The following is an 18,069-nucleotide window of genomic DNA, read 5'->3' on the forward strand; positions in this document are numbered from 1 at the left end:
TGGAAGTGATCAATTTTCTTCGATTTCTATTATTTTTTTCTAACTAATAGATATTAAAAATGGAACTTCGTATTGAGAAGAAAAAAGACTACGAATTTTTTATTAAAAGTCTAGTGGCTGGCGGTAAGATATTAAATTAATGAATAATTTTTATATTAAAACATTAGCAGAATGTTTTGAATGTTAGTACTTTGCCCTAGTTATATTTTATCTATCGCAATTTTTATTACATGATATGTATATATTTATTGCTAACACGATAAGAAATGAATTTTTTTCTATTTTTATTTTAATGATGTAATGTGGAAAATTTATTTTTACATAGGTGTAGCGGGTATTTGTTCAAAAACAACAGTTGCACCATTGGATAGAATTAAAATATTATTGCAAGCACACAACAAACATTATAAACATTTAGGTAAAAAATATTTAATTTAACTCATTAATTAATTATTTTGCAAGTTAATATCATTTAATGTGCTATATTATTATAGGTGTTTTCTCTGGTTTAAGAGAAATTGTTAAACGGGAAACAGTTTTTGCTTTATATAAAGGTAACTGGGCTCAAATGATCAGAATTTTTCCATATGCAGCAATTCAATTTACTTCTTTTGAATTCTATTCTAAGGTAATTATATATATACATCTTTAATTAATTTATTTTTTTTTAAGTATAAAAGAAGAAATATATAACTTATATCTTTTTCATTATTTCTTTCAGTATTTAAGATCATTGTTTCAAAAGCGTAGACATATAGAGAAATTTTTTGCTGGATCTGCAGCTGGAGTCACAGCAGCAACGTTAACATATCCGCTTGATACAATTAGAGCACGTCTTGCTTTCCAAGTTACAGGAGAACATGTTTATACTGGCATTATTCATACTGGTGCTTCAATTTTTAAGGATGTAAGTATTATATATCATGTATAAACATAGGTTTTTATATTTGATTTACTAATTACATTTTAGGAAGGCGGTTTTAGAGCTTTATATAGAGGGTTTTTACCAACTATTGTCGGAATGATTCCATACGCAGGTTTTTCATTTTATACATTTGAAAAATTAAAGTATTTATGCATGAAGTATATACCAAATTATACTTGTTCTAAATGTGATAGAAATACTGGTATGTAATTTATCTTAAAATAATTATTTCAGTTATTATCCAGTATTAGCATTCATTCATTAACAATTACATTCATTATGTTTAACATATTCTTATTGCATTTAGGCGGCCTTGTTTTAACATTACCCTCAAAAGTTATTTGTGGAGGACTTGCAGGAGCAGTAGCACAGAGTTTTTCTTATCCTTTAGATGTTACAAGGAGACGTATGCAATTAGCTATGATGAATCCAGCTACGCATAAATACAGGTAAATATTCTTAATGTGCAGAAAAAGTGAATTTTTATTACTGTATGGAATTATATTATATATACTTCTTTTATAAAATTATTATTAAATAATAACTATAGTTAATGTTTTTTTTTCAACAGTTCTAGTATGCTATCAACTATGAAACTCACGTATAGTGAAAGTGGTATTATGAAAGGATTATACCGTGGGATGAGTATAAATTATATTCGTGGTGTACCTATGGTTGCAGTCAGTTTTACTACATATGAAATCATGAAGCAATTGCTTAATTTAGATACAGGAACAAAATTATAATTTTGTTTACTATTGTTATAATGCTATTTTATAATGACAATGATTTCAATCAATGCAATCTATTGAATAGGCTTACTACTGCAGGAGAATATTTTCATAATTATGATTACGCAAAATAGCTACAATGGCAGAAAATTTAATTAATTTTTTAATTTTTGGAAAATTGAGAGAGTGGATAAAATGAAAACCAAGGTAAGTTAAGACTAGCTATAACTGATAAGGATCATATAAATCATACCTTAGTTAAAGTAGTATTAATAATGACAATTATTACATTTATACTGCGAAAACTGTGATACATATTATAAAATTAAAAACACGCATAAGTGATAGATCATTATAATTCAGATATATTGCACAATCTTTGAAGCAATATAATTATAGACACAACAAATTATAATATTTAAAACAAAAATAGTGTACAAAGAATGAAATACAAGTAAGGTATGCTTATGGTCGTTTATAATGTAGTTCTATATGTATTCATTTTAATTTTATTAAATATTTTATATATGAGTTGTGTTCACAATCAAAGCGTTTAACTCCACTTTTAAAATTTAAAAAAATGTAATTATTAAAGCACATTATAAATACTTAATAATTTTTTTTAGATTAAATTTCCTTAATAATAAGCTTTACATCGCTATATGACCGTTTATTGATAAATGATATGACAATCTATATTATTTTATTGATTTTTTGTACCTTTTGTTTCGTGGTGTTAATCAATTTGACATACGAATAGCTCATATGACATCTTTACCATTTTTTTTTTACATTCATCCATAAATTATGTTAAAATTGTATAACATAAAACATTGTACATGTGTAACATGCACAAAGGGATATTTTGTATATAAATATATTTATTTATTTTCTTTATGTATTAATTAATTTATTTACACATTCATTCATTCATTTATTTTTTAATTCATTAAAAAAACAGCAGATTATACCATTATATAGAATATTTACGAATATGATTGTTATTGAAAATGAATAAAAAGTATATAAATATTTTCATAGGATTTAATATCCTTAATAATCGTTATGAAATCATGAATAGATCCTTTATTGTGGCTTTGAATACAACAAAATTAATCATTTTCGTAATTTTGTGTAGTGCTTGCTGTATATTGCAAAAAACTTCTTTTTCGCAGTTGTTATGGAGACAAATTTAGGGCCGTATAATGAACAAGATTCTAACTGGACACCAATCAGATCCATAACAATAAATAAATTAAAAAAAAAATAAAAAAAAAGCTTTGATCAGATAGATTTATTCAATAAAAATTGTTCAAATAAAATAAATTAATATATTAACGAAATATCATCTTAACTTACACTTAATATATTAAAAAACAAATTACATACTTTAAATTCAGCTGACTATTGTCTAGGAACTTTTTTGAATTTAGTGAAGTAGTTCTTTGGATGTTTTTAGGGACAGTTTGAAAAAGCGTTTAAATTCAAATAATTCGAAGTGTCGTTAAAACCGTCGATGAATGTCAGCTGCTCGTCATTATTAATTAAAGAAATAATTTACTTTTAAGTCGAAGAAAATGTTTTTTCAGGTGAGAATACGTTATATTTTATTTATATCTATGTGTGCTTCTTTTTAAATTTATGAGATAAATAACTAACCCTTTATTCGTAAATCAGAAATGTTCATGTCTTAGCAAATTAAAAAAGTATAAAAAGTGTAATTTATATAGTTGCAATAACAATGTATTTAAAAAAGATTATTATTTAAATATTTTATTATATAATCTTAATTTAAAAGGTTTAAATATGCAACTTTTATCTTTTCAAAATGTGTTAGAAATATGATCATCTTTGATTAAGGTTTTTGACAATTGTAAAAGCATTTACGAATTAAGGATTAACGATAAATTTTACGTATGTGTGGAATATAAGTGAATATTTTGATAACAGATTAATGTTACCCCAAAAAATAAAAAGGACATTAAGTCCCTTGACAGCAATACTAATGACTTACATTTTACTCTGGTATTGGGACCATTTCAACCTCAAACGAGGATAACAATGGAAGCATTTATAAACACAACTGTACAGTGTTATTTAACTATTAAAAATACGAGTAACAAGGTTTTAACTGTAAGTAAACAAATATTATATAAATAAGATTTTATATATAATAACTATTCTTTATATCTCAGATAACAGTTACAAAAAAGCCTGATGAAGATCGACACATAGATTTAGATATATCTCACGCTACAATTTTAAGTAATAGTAATACAACAATATCCATTAAATGGTCTCCTAAGAAAGTTGGTTGTTGGCGAGATGTGTTACAATTTATGGATAGTCGACGAAATAAATATGATGTAGCAATTATAACTACTGCTACAAATCCACCAACAAAGTGTAATAAGCCTTTGGTACCTCTAGGTCAACTAACAAATAGAAATAGAAGGCCATGCGAAGACAGAAAAATATTAAAAAATAAAACTACATACCAAGAAAGTTATTCAAGCTTTGATCAGCAAATAAAAAAGGATGTATCAAGATTACAGAGTAATCAAAATGAAGAAAATATTGCAAATATGAATTATAAACATACAACAAAATCTTTTCAAGAAGAATGTGATGTTTTTCCAAAGAAGAGTTCTGATGAGTTTTTAAATTTTATTGATTCTAGTGCTTTTAATTTAACTGTTGTAAATACAGGTAAAAAGCTATCCAATAACAAAAACGATTTCTTAAATAAGATGCAAAGTATTCCTTCTATTATTCTAGAAAATACAGAAATACGTAGAGAAACATATGTGAAGGAAACTGTAAGTCCTAAACATTTTTTTACCATAGACCGAATAAATAAAGAAATATGTGAAGATTCGCTATCTCCTAATGTGGTAGATAATTCGTCAGAATTTTCAATCTTGATAAATAATCTTGCCTTAGAACCTAATAATGTACTAGAAACTTTATCAAATCAACATAGAATTTCAACAAAGGGTACATCCATTCCTGATAATTATAAAGACAATTACGTAGAAACAATGTCTGTACAAACTGATGGAAATGGAACATATAATCTAAGTCCCACACTTTCAATAAGTAGCCATCAAAATTTACATAATATATCTAATAGATCATTAGATTTATCTCTTGATAAAAGAGATAAATTTTTACAAAATCTTGAATTATGTCAATCACAAAAATTATCTGCAAATCTAAATAATTTGTCGCCAATTAAATCTGTGAAAAATGAGTGGGCTAATACCCCTTGTGTCGGAATCCTTCCTTCATCTTCGCCAATTCAAAGTACTTCAAATCCTTATATATTGGAATATTCTACAAAAAATAAAGATCCAGTAACTGCAAAAGATGTTTTAGAAGCAGACTTATGGGTTAAAGCTAATAATGACCATAAAACAAAAATTGATATACGAAGGAATATTGATTTTGGAACAATTATTCAGGAGAATCACGTTAAATTTGAAAATACAACATTAAACAAAACGCAAACTTTTGATACAGAAAAATCATCAGGAATTTGTATAGAAATATCACCTCCTAAACGATATTTTCAAGTTAAGCCGTTATCACGTAAGATGATATCGCCAAAGAAATGTGGACAACTCGGAAAAGACAAATTTATGCAAAAAGGAATTATTAAAAAAAAAGTTCATTCGAACATTCCCGCTAAAAGTAAGTAATTAATAATATAATTTATACATAATTAATATTAATAATATATGATTATTTGAATATTATACGAATATATTTAATTGTTATATTAATTACAGAAAATGTAAACTTATTAATACCAGAAGTTAGAATTTCTAAACTATCATTGGCAAATGTGATTAAAAAAAAAAATCTTAATGTAGTATCAGATCAATCTAAAGAAAATAATTATAAACTTCAAGACACGGATAGTTTATTTACTAAATATTGCAATCCTGATCCATTTGCAGCTTGCGTTACAGAGGATCCATTTATTAGTAGGTAAGATATACAGAATCTGTATTATTTAGAATAATCTTATTCAATATTGATAATTACAACATAATAAAGTAATTATTTGTTAAATTAGTACCATGTATTATGATGAAAAATGGGTGTACAATCAAGAGATGATATTTAAAAAATGGTTAAATGCATTATTATCTCCCCCCGAAGACTTGAATACCGATGTGGAATCAAGTTGTGTTGACATTGGCAAAGTATGGCAATCATGTAAATTAATGGAAAATTCGATTTTAGCTGAAACTAGAGAAGCACTTTCAGCGAGGTAAATTATCTTTATAATGTAATTGTATCATTTTTATTTGAACCAAATGATATGATTATTATAATTATGATGCTCATTAGTATAAATGATTTATCAGATATCATACGGATTTACGTTTGAATGCATTACGAAAAGCTGCAAATGCTATGTACCGTAGACATGAAATAGTTCATGTGCTATCACGTACAACCGTTTGTATAGAAAAAGGAATCTTGACTATTAGATTGGATCGAGATTTGCATAGAGATATTGGTAAGTTATTAAATTGACTAAAAGTTATATGATTATCTTTGTTTAAATTTCTTTATTTTTTATTAACTTTATTAAATAAAATGCATATTCTCTTGCTTTTATTTTTCTAGGATTGCAAAAGGAAATGTTGGAACTGTTTTTAAGTTATAACCCATTATGGTTAAGAATTGGATTAGAAACCATTTATGGTGAAAATATACCATTAAATTCTAACAACGATTTAGTTGGTCTTACAAGATTTATTATTACGAGATTCTTTTCTGATCCTTTTTTGAAAAAGACTTATCCAAATGCTTATCACAGAAAACAACAACATACGACATTCATTACTCTAATGAATAAATTTATGTTAAAGAAATTTCTTTTTCTAGTTTACTTCTTAGATTATTCTAAGATTAATAAACTTATTCGCCACGATCCGTGCTTATTTCATAAAAAAGCAAATATTAAAGATAGTAGAAGCATCCTGTTAACTTTTTCACGAGAAGTCTTAAGCGGTATTGGTGATCTTACCAAGGTTTTGAAATCATATGAATATGTTGTATCATATAAACAAACATATTTAGATGAATTTGATTATGCTGTAACTAATATTAAAACTGATTTACGGGATGGTGTCAGACTTTGTAGAGTTATGGAATTAATCAGTGGACGGTCGGATTTAACACGCCAGTGCAGAGTTCCAACGATTTCACGTTTACAAAAGATACACAATGTCGATATTGCTTTAAAAGCACTTTTACAATGTGGCTGTGCTTTAACTGGTAACATTGATACAAAAAGTATTGCTGATGGGCATAGGGAGAAAACATTGTCACTATTATGGCAAATTATATACAAATATCAAGCACCAAGATTTAATAAAGCTGCAATATGTATACAAACTTGGTGGCGTGCAACCCTATGGTATATTCGTGTAAGAAATTATCTAAAAACATATAAATATAATGCAGCTTGTATTATACAGCGAGCATGGAAAAAAACATTAGCTAAAAGAAAATTGATGATTTTAAAAGAAGAATATTTAAAAGAGTTACAGAGAAAAGAGAAAGCTGTTCGATTTTTACAAGAGAAATGGAGACATTCGAGACGTGGTATTCGCGATCGTAGAAGATTTTTATATATTAGATTTAATACAATAAAATTGCAAAGATGGTGGAAACGAATTCATGATTGTAGATTATATGTTAAAGATTTTCAGAATCAAAGGAAAGCTTCAATTGTTATACAGAGACAATGGCGAGCATTAAAAGAAATGAAAGTACAGAGAATGGTTTATATCAACATGAGAAGTGCATGTATTGTGATTCAAAAACATTGGCGTGCAACGCTTTTAATGAAATTTGATCGTATGAATTATTTAAGATATAAAAATACTATTGTTTTTATTCAAAATAGATGGAGGTTTAAAAAAATGTATGATAGAATAAAGAGAGAACAATGCACAGAATTAAAGGCTGTTCGTAAAATAGAATTATGGTGGAAAAGTATTTTAATTATGAGACACGAAAGAAATAATTTCGTGATTATGAAAGATGCTGCCAATACAATTGAGAATTGGTGGATAGGTATCATGCAACAACAAAAATATCGAACTATGCACAGAGCAGCTATTGTTATTCAAAAGAATTGGAGAAAAACATTAGCGAGAAACGAATATTTAAAAAAAAAAGTAGCAGTTGTAAAAATAGAAACATGGTATAAGTGCATTATAGAACAAAAAATTGTTTATAGAAATATTTTAAGAATGAAGAATGCTGCTATATGTATACAACGTTGGTGGAAAAATGTTAGTATTGCTCGAAAGCAACGGAATAATTATTTAAAACTTTACAAAGCAGCGGTGTCATTACAACAATGGTGGCGTGCAATAATTCTTTTTCGATCAATTAGAGAACAATATCTATTGAAAAAAAGATCTTGTTTGGTAATTCAGACTTGGTGGAGAATGATAAAAACTAAGCAACAATATATGTATTTACTACAAAAACGGAATATGGCAGCAACTATATTGCAAAGGAAATGGCGCTCTACATTAATAATGAGGCAAAAACAAAAAGAATATAAACAATTGAAATTATATACAATAAAAATACAGAAACGTTGGCGAACCTTACAAATTGCTAGAAGAGAATATTATAAATTTCGTGCTCTAAAATCTGCCGCTATTAATATGCAATGTTTGTTTAGAGCTAATAAAATTAGCTGTCATACTAGACAATGGTATATTCGTTTGAAGCAAAGTACGATCATTATACAATCATATTGGAGAATGAAAGTTGCACGTAAAAGATTCATTATTAAGAAACAAGCGGCTTTAACGATACAGGTTTATTGGCGAGCGTATATTAAAGGCAAAAAAATTTGCTCAGAATATAAATTATTGAGATGTGTAACAATTAATATACAGCGTCGCTATAGATCAAATAAAATTAGCAGAAAAGTTACTCAAGAATATGATGCTTTAAAAAAAGCTACAATATGGTTGCAAATTAAGTGGCGGGCTAAATTAGTAGCAAGAGCACAAAAAAAAGAATTAGAAATGTATCACTATGCTGCTAAAACAATTCAAAATTGGTGGTGGCAAATATTATTTGTAAAAAAATGTAAATTTATTGATTTTAAAAATAAGAAAGAAGAACAAGATCTTTCACAATTTACTATTCGACAAATGTATCGCAGTGTAATAATTTCAGTCATAAAAATTCAACGATGGTGGAGGAATATTCGTGAAAAACGCTTGTATCATAAAAAGCAACTTCGTGCAGTTCGTATAATTGAAAAATGGTGGATTATTATTTTAAAAACTAAACAAAAAGCATTAGCAGCTACAATTATACAAGCTGCATGGAAAGGATATCGAATACGGCAAAAAGAATCTAATCATATGTCAAAAGTACGACAAAGATTAAAAACAGCCACAGAAACGGCATCACCGCATGAAACATTAGGGCATCGTTACCAACAATCAATTGTTATACTTAAAAAGTTCAATACAATTGGCGAGCTTTCTATGTGTCTTGCTTCATTAAGTAAGTAATATATAACACATTTATTAAAATATAAGTTTAAATATTACAATAGCTCTAATATAAATTTTTAATACAGGTCTGATAACTAGATTATCACCCAAGGATTGCATTAATTTATGCGAGCATAACTTGGTTGATTACATTTATGAAATATACGTTAAAAGTAACAGATCATTACCTTGGGCAATAGTCTGTTTAAGAGCAACAGATATACTTATTACATTTGCTAAGTTTCCACCAACAAGGAGTTATGTCTGTATGGTAAGAATAAATAATTATTATTTTTAAATATATCTGTGTGAATAATATACAACTAAATACTATTAACTATATAATAAAATTGATATTACCATGTATTAGATTATTCAATTAATTATTATTAATCATTGTATATATATTTTTATTTACTAATCTTATAATAGCCAAAATATGCATTACCAACGGTAAAGCTTTTACATGACAAATTGGATCACGAAGAGTTATCTTTACATGTAGCAACTCTTATATGGTTACTTGTAAGTGAGGACAAATATAAGAAGGTAATTCTTTATTTATATAATTTTAATATTGCTATTATATATCTCATTTCTTTTCTCTTGATTTTTTTTAAAACATTAATTTATAATATTATTTTGTTGTTTTATTCTATTTATTCAATACTTTAATTTATAGGCACTTACAACATGCTCACAATCGATCTGGTTGTTAAATTCTGTATGTAAAAAAATTATTAAAGGAAAAGGCAAACTTGCACACTACTCAGAAATATTAAGAAAGCAAACTAACTTACTTCCAAGTTTTAAACCTGATTGGTCACTTTTCCAAAAACAACATCGTATATTTACGACTATTGAGAATGCTATAACAGCAATACTTGAACAACTGGACATAAAAGAATATTTAACTTGAAATAGAATACATATAGATAAAAATATAAATAAGTGCTAGATTACCAATAAGCGAGATCTTTATCTCTAATTCACAAACACCATTATATTTTCCTGACCATTTTTGATAATTTGTTAATGTAAAAAACCATGACTTCGACGTTTTTAACAAAATATAACATATTAAGAATAAATTAATTATTACAAAAACATTTGAACAAAATTACTTTATCAATTTTATATATTAATTATATCACATAAATGTAGAAATACAATTTCCTTTATCTCATATAAAGAAATGTTTAGTATTAATAGGCAATCAGTTGTTTTTAAATAGATTTTTAGAAACAAAGAACGATTTATAAATTTTATATATGTATATATATATATATGTAAGAGATTATCTGTGGATATTCTTCTACATGTATATATTTATATATATCGAAATTATATTTTGTTGTTACAAAAATGGATGTATAAATATAAATAAATATTGATATAAATACAGTATTGGTATAAGTGCTGTTCATTGAGGAGAAATAAATTGTCAAAATGTTTAAAGTAACTTATTTGCTATATTTGTATTTTCTGCAGTATCAACAAAAAATGTTTAATAAATTTGATTAATCTGTCAAAGGAATGCTAACAAAATTAAAAAATAATTTCTTATAGCTGCCATACCATTTACTTTAATAATCAACTCATTAATGGAAATATAGAGTATTACAACATCGTCTCAACTTTATATGATACAATAATAAGTGATAAATGTAAATTTTATTTACACAACTATTCGAAAATAAAGTTAACTGATTGTGTAATAGCATTACTAACAGTAGTAGTAGCAATAATAGCAGTAGTAGTAGCAGTAATGACATAATGATGACAATGTACTGATCATAAAAGTAATAGTTAATCATTATGATGATGAAAATGTGTATAATAATGGTATTTTTGTAGATTATGATAATGAAGATGAAAATCACATGGTGGAAACGACAATAGTAATAATAATAATATTAATAATAATATAATATAATATAATATATAATAATATAATATAATATAATAATAACAACATTAATGTAATAAAAATAATATTACAATAAGAATGATGATAATGGAAACAATGGTAATTATGATAAGAGTGATAATAATTGCAGTGGTGATGCTAAAAAATAACATTAATGACGATGATACTAATGATGATGATGATGATGATGATGATGATGATAATGATGATGAAGATGATGATGATGCTAATTGAATAATATAGTCTTAGAATAATAAATAGCCACAATAGCGACATTGGTGGTAATAGTAGAATAGCAGTAGTAGCAATAGAGTTGATTGTAGTAATAACAGTAGCTATAGCATTAGTTGTATTTTTGACTTAATTTTCATGTACAGACTTAAGTTCTTTGATCTGTTTTATTAGGTACGCTTTCTCATCATTAAATTGTTCATCTTCCGAGCGATCTGTGTGGAAGCGCGTTAGAAATTCTATCAACTTTTCTTGATTACGAAGAAGTATATCAAGAATCGGTTTTGGTTTATTTGGATTAGCAACAAATACCTGTAGAAATATGAATATTGTTTCATAATTAACATATTGTTATATTAATTAGTATTAAAAAATAGATGATATACCTTAAATACATGAAATGCTTCAAATTGTATGTTTCGTGATTTTTCTTTAAGCATATTCATCATAAGTTTTAAATTATCAGGATTTGAAATATATCTTGTCATAACCTGAAATAATCGTTATGAAAAAATAAATCTTTAATGAGGAATGTATTTATAATATTTCACATAACTATTAAAATATATACATACTGTAAAATTGTGTCTATCGAGCAAAAGCTCTCCCAATAACTTCAAACTTTGTCGTCTTGTTACATAATTTTCAGAATTTAATAACCTTTGATAATGGGAGAAGACTTTATCATAATTAACTTCTAGAAATTCAGCACTTAGAATTTTGTGCCTTGTAAGTAATTCCTATAGCATACATAACATAAACAGAGTATGATTAATATGATATAATAATATGAAAAGAATATGTACATATTTGTTTCAACATGCACATATGTATATACCTTAAATGTAGAAAACGCATCAGATGCTATATCAAATGTAGACACCTCTACATATCTAAAGAAATTATAAAAATCATCAGAATATATCATAATTTTCGCCAATGCTTCATATCTTGCACATTCTCTTAACATAGTGCCACAGTTTAGTGCAATGTCTTGATGCTCATAACTGAAATAATATATAAACATAATATGATATATTTTTTAATGGAATACAACTATTCTTGAATTTAACTTAACAGTATATTTACCCAGACATAAGAGTAAACAAGATTTCTGGTTTGGTACATATATATTCCACTGTTGGAGATCTTGTCCCAATTTGTCTTCTTAAAATATTATTAAAAACTTGGGCAACATCTTTTTTCCCCTAAATAATACAAAAGTTACGTAAACCTTTTTTAAAGTATACAAAACAATTTCTAATAACAATATACAAGATGTGTAGTACGCTAGTGATACAAGCGAGCAGAGGGTAATACTATATGAAAAAATAAAAAAGCCAAAAGTATAAAATAAAATTTATTCATATAAGGCTTCAAGTAGATTTATCTCTTACACGCTTGTACCACCAATTACAGGTCAACCTGTATGCACAAGTTTTTATACTGAAATAAGATATACCTCAAAGTCAATACGACTTAGATTTTGCACAAGCAATAATAATAAATTGCTGTTATATAATTCTTGTGCCAATTGAGCCACAACAATATCTGCCTGTGGTTCAGTTTCAGCTGTTCCATATAACATATTTTTAATGTGTACAAGATTTTTGCTGACATCCTCTTGAGCCTAAAAGTGAATGTATTTCATCATAGAAACCGAAGTGTATATTTGCAACATACCTTTTCTACCTTCTTGTCACCTCGCTCTAATGCATTTACTGCTTCCTTGAGAGCCTTTACCACCTCCGCCGGACTTTTTTGAGACTTTCCGAACAGAGGCATGTTTCTTATAAGATGCACACCTTGTGGGTCATGTGCGAAAAATAAAAGTGACTGTTATGTGGTTTTGGTATTACTAATCATGTATAAAATGTAAGAAGGACTTTGACATAGTAACTGAAACCTTTTTCATGAATGTGGAAGGTAGCAATTAGGATGCAGATTCCAGATTTCAGGTATCCTGTAAAGAAAATAATCCGACTATGTTTTTAATTAATTATACATACTATATGTATATATATATATATATATGCAAAATATAACGAATATCAAACAATAGAGATAATGTTACATTACAAATGCTATAATTAATAAAGTAATTAAAGTATATATATATATAAAATAATACTTAATAAATTATTTTTAAATTATATTTGTATTGTATAAATTGTAGTCAAATATAAAGTTATTACTTACAATACTGTATTATGAAAAAAATGACGAAAAAATTGTAAGAGTTAATGGAAAATAAATTATAAGCGAAAATAAAGTATGAAACATACTAGATTTCTCTCTCTTTATGTGTTATAAATATATATATATATATGTACGCCTAATGGAATTTCCAAAAAAGCTTTAGTTTACAAATTTAAAATATATATATATTTTTAACATTATATATGATATAAATAAATAATTTAGATTTCAATCTCTCCAAATTTCAACAGTTGCAACTGCAAGTAATTAACAGCCCATGTTGCAATGCCTATACTAATTGAATGAATCTAATGTATAAACTCGATAAAAAGATGCATATTCAATAAATAACTATAAGAGAAAAAACACATGAAAATATTATACAGATAAATGTAATGGAAAAGTAACGTTGTCAGAAATATTTTGTAGTATATTTAAAAAAAATAATTAAGAGATCATCTGACAGTTCCTCTTTACCTTTAAAATTTATAGTTTCTAAGTAGACCATTAAATTATCCACACTTTTATGTTACGTACGATATTCAGATGTCATTGCATTTTTTTTATAAATGTAGTTGGTAATATTATCAAAATGATAACGTACAGTTATATTATAGATGATACAAATAATGTTCCATCTGCATAAGCATTAAGCTTTGGTGATCTAACCTAAAAATATTCATTTTTTTAAAACTAAATCTTAAGTTAATCCGAACACTGAAAAATATGTTGCGAAGAATAGAAGAAGGCGCTGTGGATAATTAAAATGATAGGAATTTAACAATTATTCTAATTAATAAACATATACTAAAAATGGTGGGCAGACGTAAGAATGATTTTAAGTATTGACACACAGGTAAGTAAGTAACAGTAAAAATCTGAAATGGAATTAAAAACGTTCGACATAAAATGACTAAAGCATCATGCGAATAATAAAATGAAAAGAATTATTAAATAACATTTAACATCTTACGAGAAACGAATTAAAATGATATTTAAATTGATTGCGAAGTTCTGCTTAGCCGTGTTCCAAAAATTCAAACGAAGTAATATAACCTGTCATACCAGTAAAATATTATGCAATAAATTGTAAACTGATCTTACCATTCAATCTTATTCCAAATTCGATTGCAAACTTGTCTTGACGTGTATAATACTATAACTTTCTAGTTTAGAAGTTCATATATAAGGCAAATAGTTTATGTATATATGTGTGTTGTAAAGACCAATTTGTGTGTCACGTTAAAAATCATATACTGGTTCTGGTCGGTAAGTCTATAGACTTCGTTTGTAAAGGATTTCTCGTTATTTCACTTCTATGATATTTATTACTAAAAAATGTTTTTTATATAGCACACAATTGTGCAAATTCATTTATAATTACAAAGTATCTACTTTTTATAAATAATCTCAAAATAGTAGTGGTAGTGTTATTGGCTTTATTACATTTTATTTGTGTGACCAATCAAAATATACCACACCTGAGATCATTGGAAGATTCATTTTATTTTTTATCATTATAATGTTATTATCAATATTAGTAAGAATATTCGCCTGAAAGTTATTCAAATTTAAATATAAATTTATGTAAATATTGTAAGTAATTGAAAAGAACATTAATTTTCCTTTAGACGCATACGCATTTAGTTAAATATATTTTCATTACGAAGTTATCCAATGAGAATAGAAATTGAACAAAATGCTTGACTTCTAACTCTACGAATATTTCCGTTAGAAATCAGCCTAATATTCTGAGAAATAGCTAGCTGTAATTCTGTCATGCGAAGTCACGTACAGATGAAAAGTGTAGTACGAATCGATAGCAGTGAGTTCAGGGGCGACAGGCAAAGGGAAACGTACGTGTACTGTCAGTAACTGTTACAAAAAATCAACAGACTTGTTTATTAAATACCGGCATGCACTGCGATTTTCTGTAAATAATAAATTAAATAAATATATATTTTCAAAAAAAGTATTATTGGCTGATAAGACATTACACAAATTTGTCTATAATGCAAAGTGTTATCAATTCTGTAAAAGGTACAGCATTGGGAGTTGCAGAATACTTAACCCCTGTGTTAAAGGTATAATTCAAATAGTTTTCATTTGCAACTATTTGTATTTCTCCGCGGTACTATAAATAATTTATTATATATTACGATAAAATTTCAATGATTATATTACATAATTATTCTTAACATAATAAAGCTGAAATTTTGTTATTTTTTAGGAAAGTAAATTTAGAGAAACAGGTGTTTTGACACCAGAAGAATTTGTAGCTGCTGGTGATCATCTTGTACATCATTGTCCTACTTGGCAATGGGCTACAGGTGATGAAGATAGGGCAAAGTCATATTTGCCAAAAGAAAAACAATTCTTGCTTACTCGCAATGTTCCTTGTACACGCAGATGTAAACAGGTATTTTTTATAAATCTACATTGTTATTAATTGATGAATAAATATGAATGTTTTCATTTAAATTTAGATTGAATACAGCAAAGAACAAGAATGTATTATAGAAGCTGATGATCCTGAAGGTGGATGGGTTGACACTCATCACTATGATACGACTCTTGGTGGTATAGATGATAGAATAACAGAAATGACAATAGAAGAAAATCAATTAGTTCAACCATTAGATGAAAATGATTCTCGTGAAGATGATGAAGATGATGATGACGAAGAAGCTGCTGACATGGAAGCATTTGAAATAAGTGGCATGCTTGATGAACAAGACAAGGTGAAAAAAGCATGTTAAATATTTTATTAATATATTATGTAATTATTAACAAATTGATAATATTATTTTCAAAAAATGTTATAGTTCACTGCTGAGACTTCAAAAAAGACTGCAAAAGAAAAAACGGAATTGTTTTCTGAAGGTGAAATTATCCATACACGTACCTATGATTTATACATTACCTATGATAAATATTATCAAACACCTCGATTGTGGCTTTGTGGTTATGATGAGGTTTGTCTAGTAAAAAAATATACAATGTGTCTTACAAAATCAGGCTCAAACTTATACCACGTGTTAATGAAGTCAAGAAAGTCAAGAAAGTTCATATCAAATTATGTCCGAAACTGATTTATTGAAGAGTTAAAAACGTTAGAAGATTTTTATTAATTATCTTGGTAGTTATAATAAATGTTAAAAATTTCTTCCTTCTGCAAGAATGCAGGCTTCTATTCGTCGAAGTAATTATTCTCGAATTTTTCCAAATATTCTAGCTCTTTCAGGAATAATAGTAAATGCATTTTGAATGCATCTCCAAAACCGGTCTTCTGTTTCTATCACATTATCATAAGCAAAATAGTATAATGTAAGAATCTATTAATGTGTAGCTTATGATTCTCCAATTTATTGAAAATGAATACTTTATACGTAAAGTTCGTAGTACATGTTGATTTTCTTCTTTTTTTTAACTTCTCTACAAATTTTTGCGTCTATTCTTACTATATAAAATTTTCTCTAAAATGTTAACTCTTCAGTAAAGTATTTTTGAATATAAATTTATATGAATTTTCTTGACTCCCACTTGACTTTATTAACACGTGCTGTAAGTTTGCTCCTGACTTTTTGAAATATTCTGTATATATGTAGAATAAAATATAGTAATTTATTAAATAAAATTACTACATATAAATCATTTTGTAGAATCGGAAACCACTTACAGTAGAAGAAATGTATGAAGATGTTAGTCAAGACCATGCTAAAAAAACTGTTACGATGGAAATACATCCTCATTTGCCTGGACCACCGATGGCTTCTGTTCATCCATGCAGGTATCAATTACAAATCATTTAATCAATGCTTAACACGCCAACGCGTTGATTTTACATAACAATATTATCTAATAAATTATACCTAAATGAGTTATATTTTTCATTGTAATATTTCTGTAGACATGCTGTCGTAATGAAGAAAATTGTAGAGACAGTAAGTGAAGGTGGCCGGGAGCTTGGTGTCCACATGTATCTTATAATATTTTTGAAATTCGTACAATCTGTTATACCTACGATTGAATATGATTATACCCAAAATTTTATGTTAACAGCATAAGCATACATAACTAGTTAAGTGTATTACAAACATATAAATATTTGCAATATAATAATATAATGCAAACGTATATACGTCAATGTCAATTATGATTATACTCGATTTAATCAATCTACTTGCACATAAGTAATCATAATTGGAATTCTTTATATACGTATCAAACATGTATGTTTATCTTATTCTATGCTATTATTTTTTTAAAAGAAATACTCACAATTGCTTTGTAATATGTAATTATTTTTACGCATTTGAGATATGTTATATCCATTCAATGGATATAATTAATTATGCCAATTTAGGATTTATACTTCATGTTTGTCTTTGTCAGCTGATGAGAAACTATGTAATCTACTTACTATACCATTAGGAAGAAACTTTGGCATTGTAGTTGGATGAGTTAAATAAAATTTGAATAAATTTTTATATGACTTAA

The 18,069-nt window shown here is 26.8% G+C and overlaps 4 protein-coding genes across 14 annotated transcripts; 3 read left to right on the top strand and 1 right to left on the bottom strand.

Moving 5' to 3' along the window:
* Window positions 1–7: 7 nt before the first annotated feature.
* On the top strand, window positions 8–1,849 carry LOC106785171 (graves disease carrier protein). The gene is made up of 7 exons (XM_014745385.1): window positions 8–123; window positions 326–418; window positions 495–628; window positions 722–907; window positions 971–1,127; window positions 1,233–1,374; window positions 1,497–1,849. The coding sequence occupies exons 1-7, from the start codon at window positions 60–62 to the stop codon at window positions 1,669–1,671; spliced, it is 951 nt and encodes a 316-aa protein (XP_014600871.1). The 5' UTR covers window positions 8–59; the 3' UTR covers window positions 1,672–1,849.
* Window positions 1,583–10,316, top strand: LOC106785165 (protein abnormal spindle). Of its 2 annotated transcripts, XM_014745366.1 has the most exons (12): window positions 1,583–1,863; window positions 3,116–3,245; window positions 3,607–3,789; window positions 3,852–4,365; window positions 4,435–5,349; window positions 5,448–5,649; window positions 5,738–5,935; window positions 6,033–6,187; window positions 6,298–9,219; window positions 9,296–9,480; window positions 9,642–9,758; window positions 9,892–10,316. In XM_014745366.1, exons 2-12 carry the CDS (start codon window positions 3,234–3,236, stop codon window positions 10,126–10,128), a joined length of 5,640 nt encoding a protein of 1,879 aa, XP_014600852.1. In that variant the 5' UTR covers window positions 1,583–1,863; window positions 3,116–3,233; the 3' UTR covers window positions 10,129–10,316. The 2 variants fall into 2 exon arrangements, with proteins under 2 accessions (XP_014600852.1, XP_014600851.1); XM_014745365.1 differs by having other exon boundaries at window positions 3,852–5,349.
* Window positions 10,317–11,192: 876 nt separating this feature from the next.
* LOC106785168 (protein Mo25) lies at window positions 11,193–15,028 on the bottom strand. Of its 9 annotated transcripts, XM_014745380.1 has the most exons (10): window positions 14,543–14,638; window positions 14,174–14,238; window positions 13,277–13,333; window positions 13,054–13,175; window positions 12,833–13,000; window positions 12,460–12,578; window positions 12,209–12,377; window positions 11,946–12,110; window positions 11,757–11,861; window positions 11,198–11,682 (listed from the first exon to the last, which is right to left on the bottom strand). In XM_014745380.1, exons 4-10 carry the CDS (start codon window positions 13,153–13,155, stop codon window positions 11,500–11,502), a joined length of 1,011 nt encoding a protein of 336 aa, XP_014600866.1. In that variant the 5' UTR covers window positions 13,156–13,175; window positions 13,277–13,333; window positions 14,174–14,238; window positions 14,543–14,638; the 3' UTR covers window positions 11,198–11,499. The 9 variants fall into 9 exon arrangements, with proteins under 9 accessions (XP_014600860.1, XP_014600866.1, XP_014600865.1 ...); XM_014745374.1 differs by lacking the exons at window positions 14,174–14,238; window positions 14,543–14,638 and adding an exon at window positions 14,047–14,152 and having other exon boundaries at window positions 11,193–11,682; window positions 13,063–13,175; XM_014745379.1 differs by lacking the exon at window positions 14,543–14,638 and adding an exon at window positions 14,674–14,748 and having other exon boundaries at window positions 13,054–13,333.
* On the top strand, window positions 14,765–18,057 carry LOC106785170 (ubiquitin-like-conjugating enzyme ATG3). 2 transcript variants are annotated; one of them, XM_014745383.1, is made up of 6 exons: window positions 14,765–14,838; window positions 15,800–15,988; window positions 16,056–16,310; window positions 16,395–16,544; window positions 17,232–17,359; window positions 17,480–18,057. In XM_014745383.1, exons 1-6 carry the CDS (start codon window positions 14,779–14,781, stop codon window positions 17,634–17,636), a joined length of 939 nt encoding a protein of 312 aa, XP_014600869.1. In that variant the 5' UTR covers window positions 14,765–14,778; the 3' UTR covers window positions 17,637–18,057. The 2 variants fall into 2 exon arrangements, with proteins under 2 accessions (XP_014600869.1, XP_014600868.1); XM_014745382.1 differs by lacking the exon at window positions 14,765–14,838 and adding an exon at window positions 15,342–15,653.
* The last annotated feature ends 12 nt before the right edge of the window (window positions 18,058–18,069 follow it).

This window comes from Polistes canadensis, unplaced genomic scaffold (genome assembly GCF_001313835.1).
Source record: "Polistes canadensis isolate GaletaPanama2010 unplaced genomic scaffold, ASM131383v1 scaffold_46, whole genome shotgun sequence".
Classification (NCBI taxonomy): Eukaryota; Metazoa; Arthropoda; class Insecta; order Hymenoptera; family Vespidae; genus Polistes; species Polistes canadensis.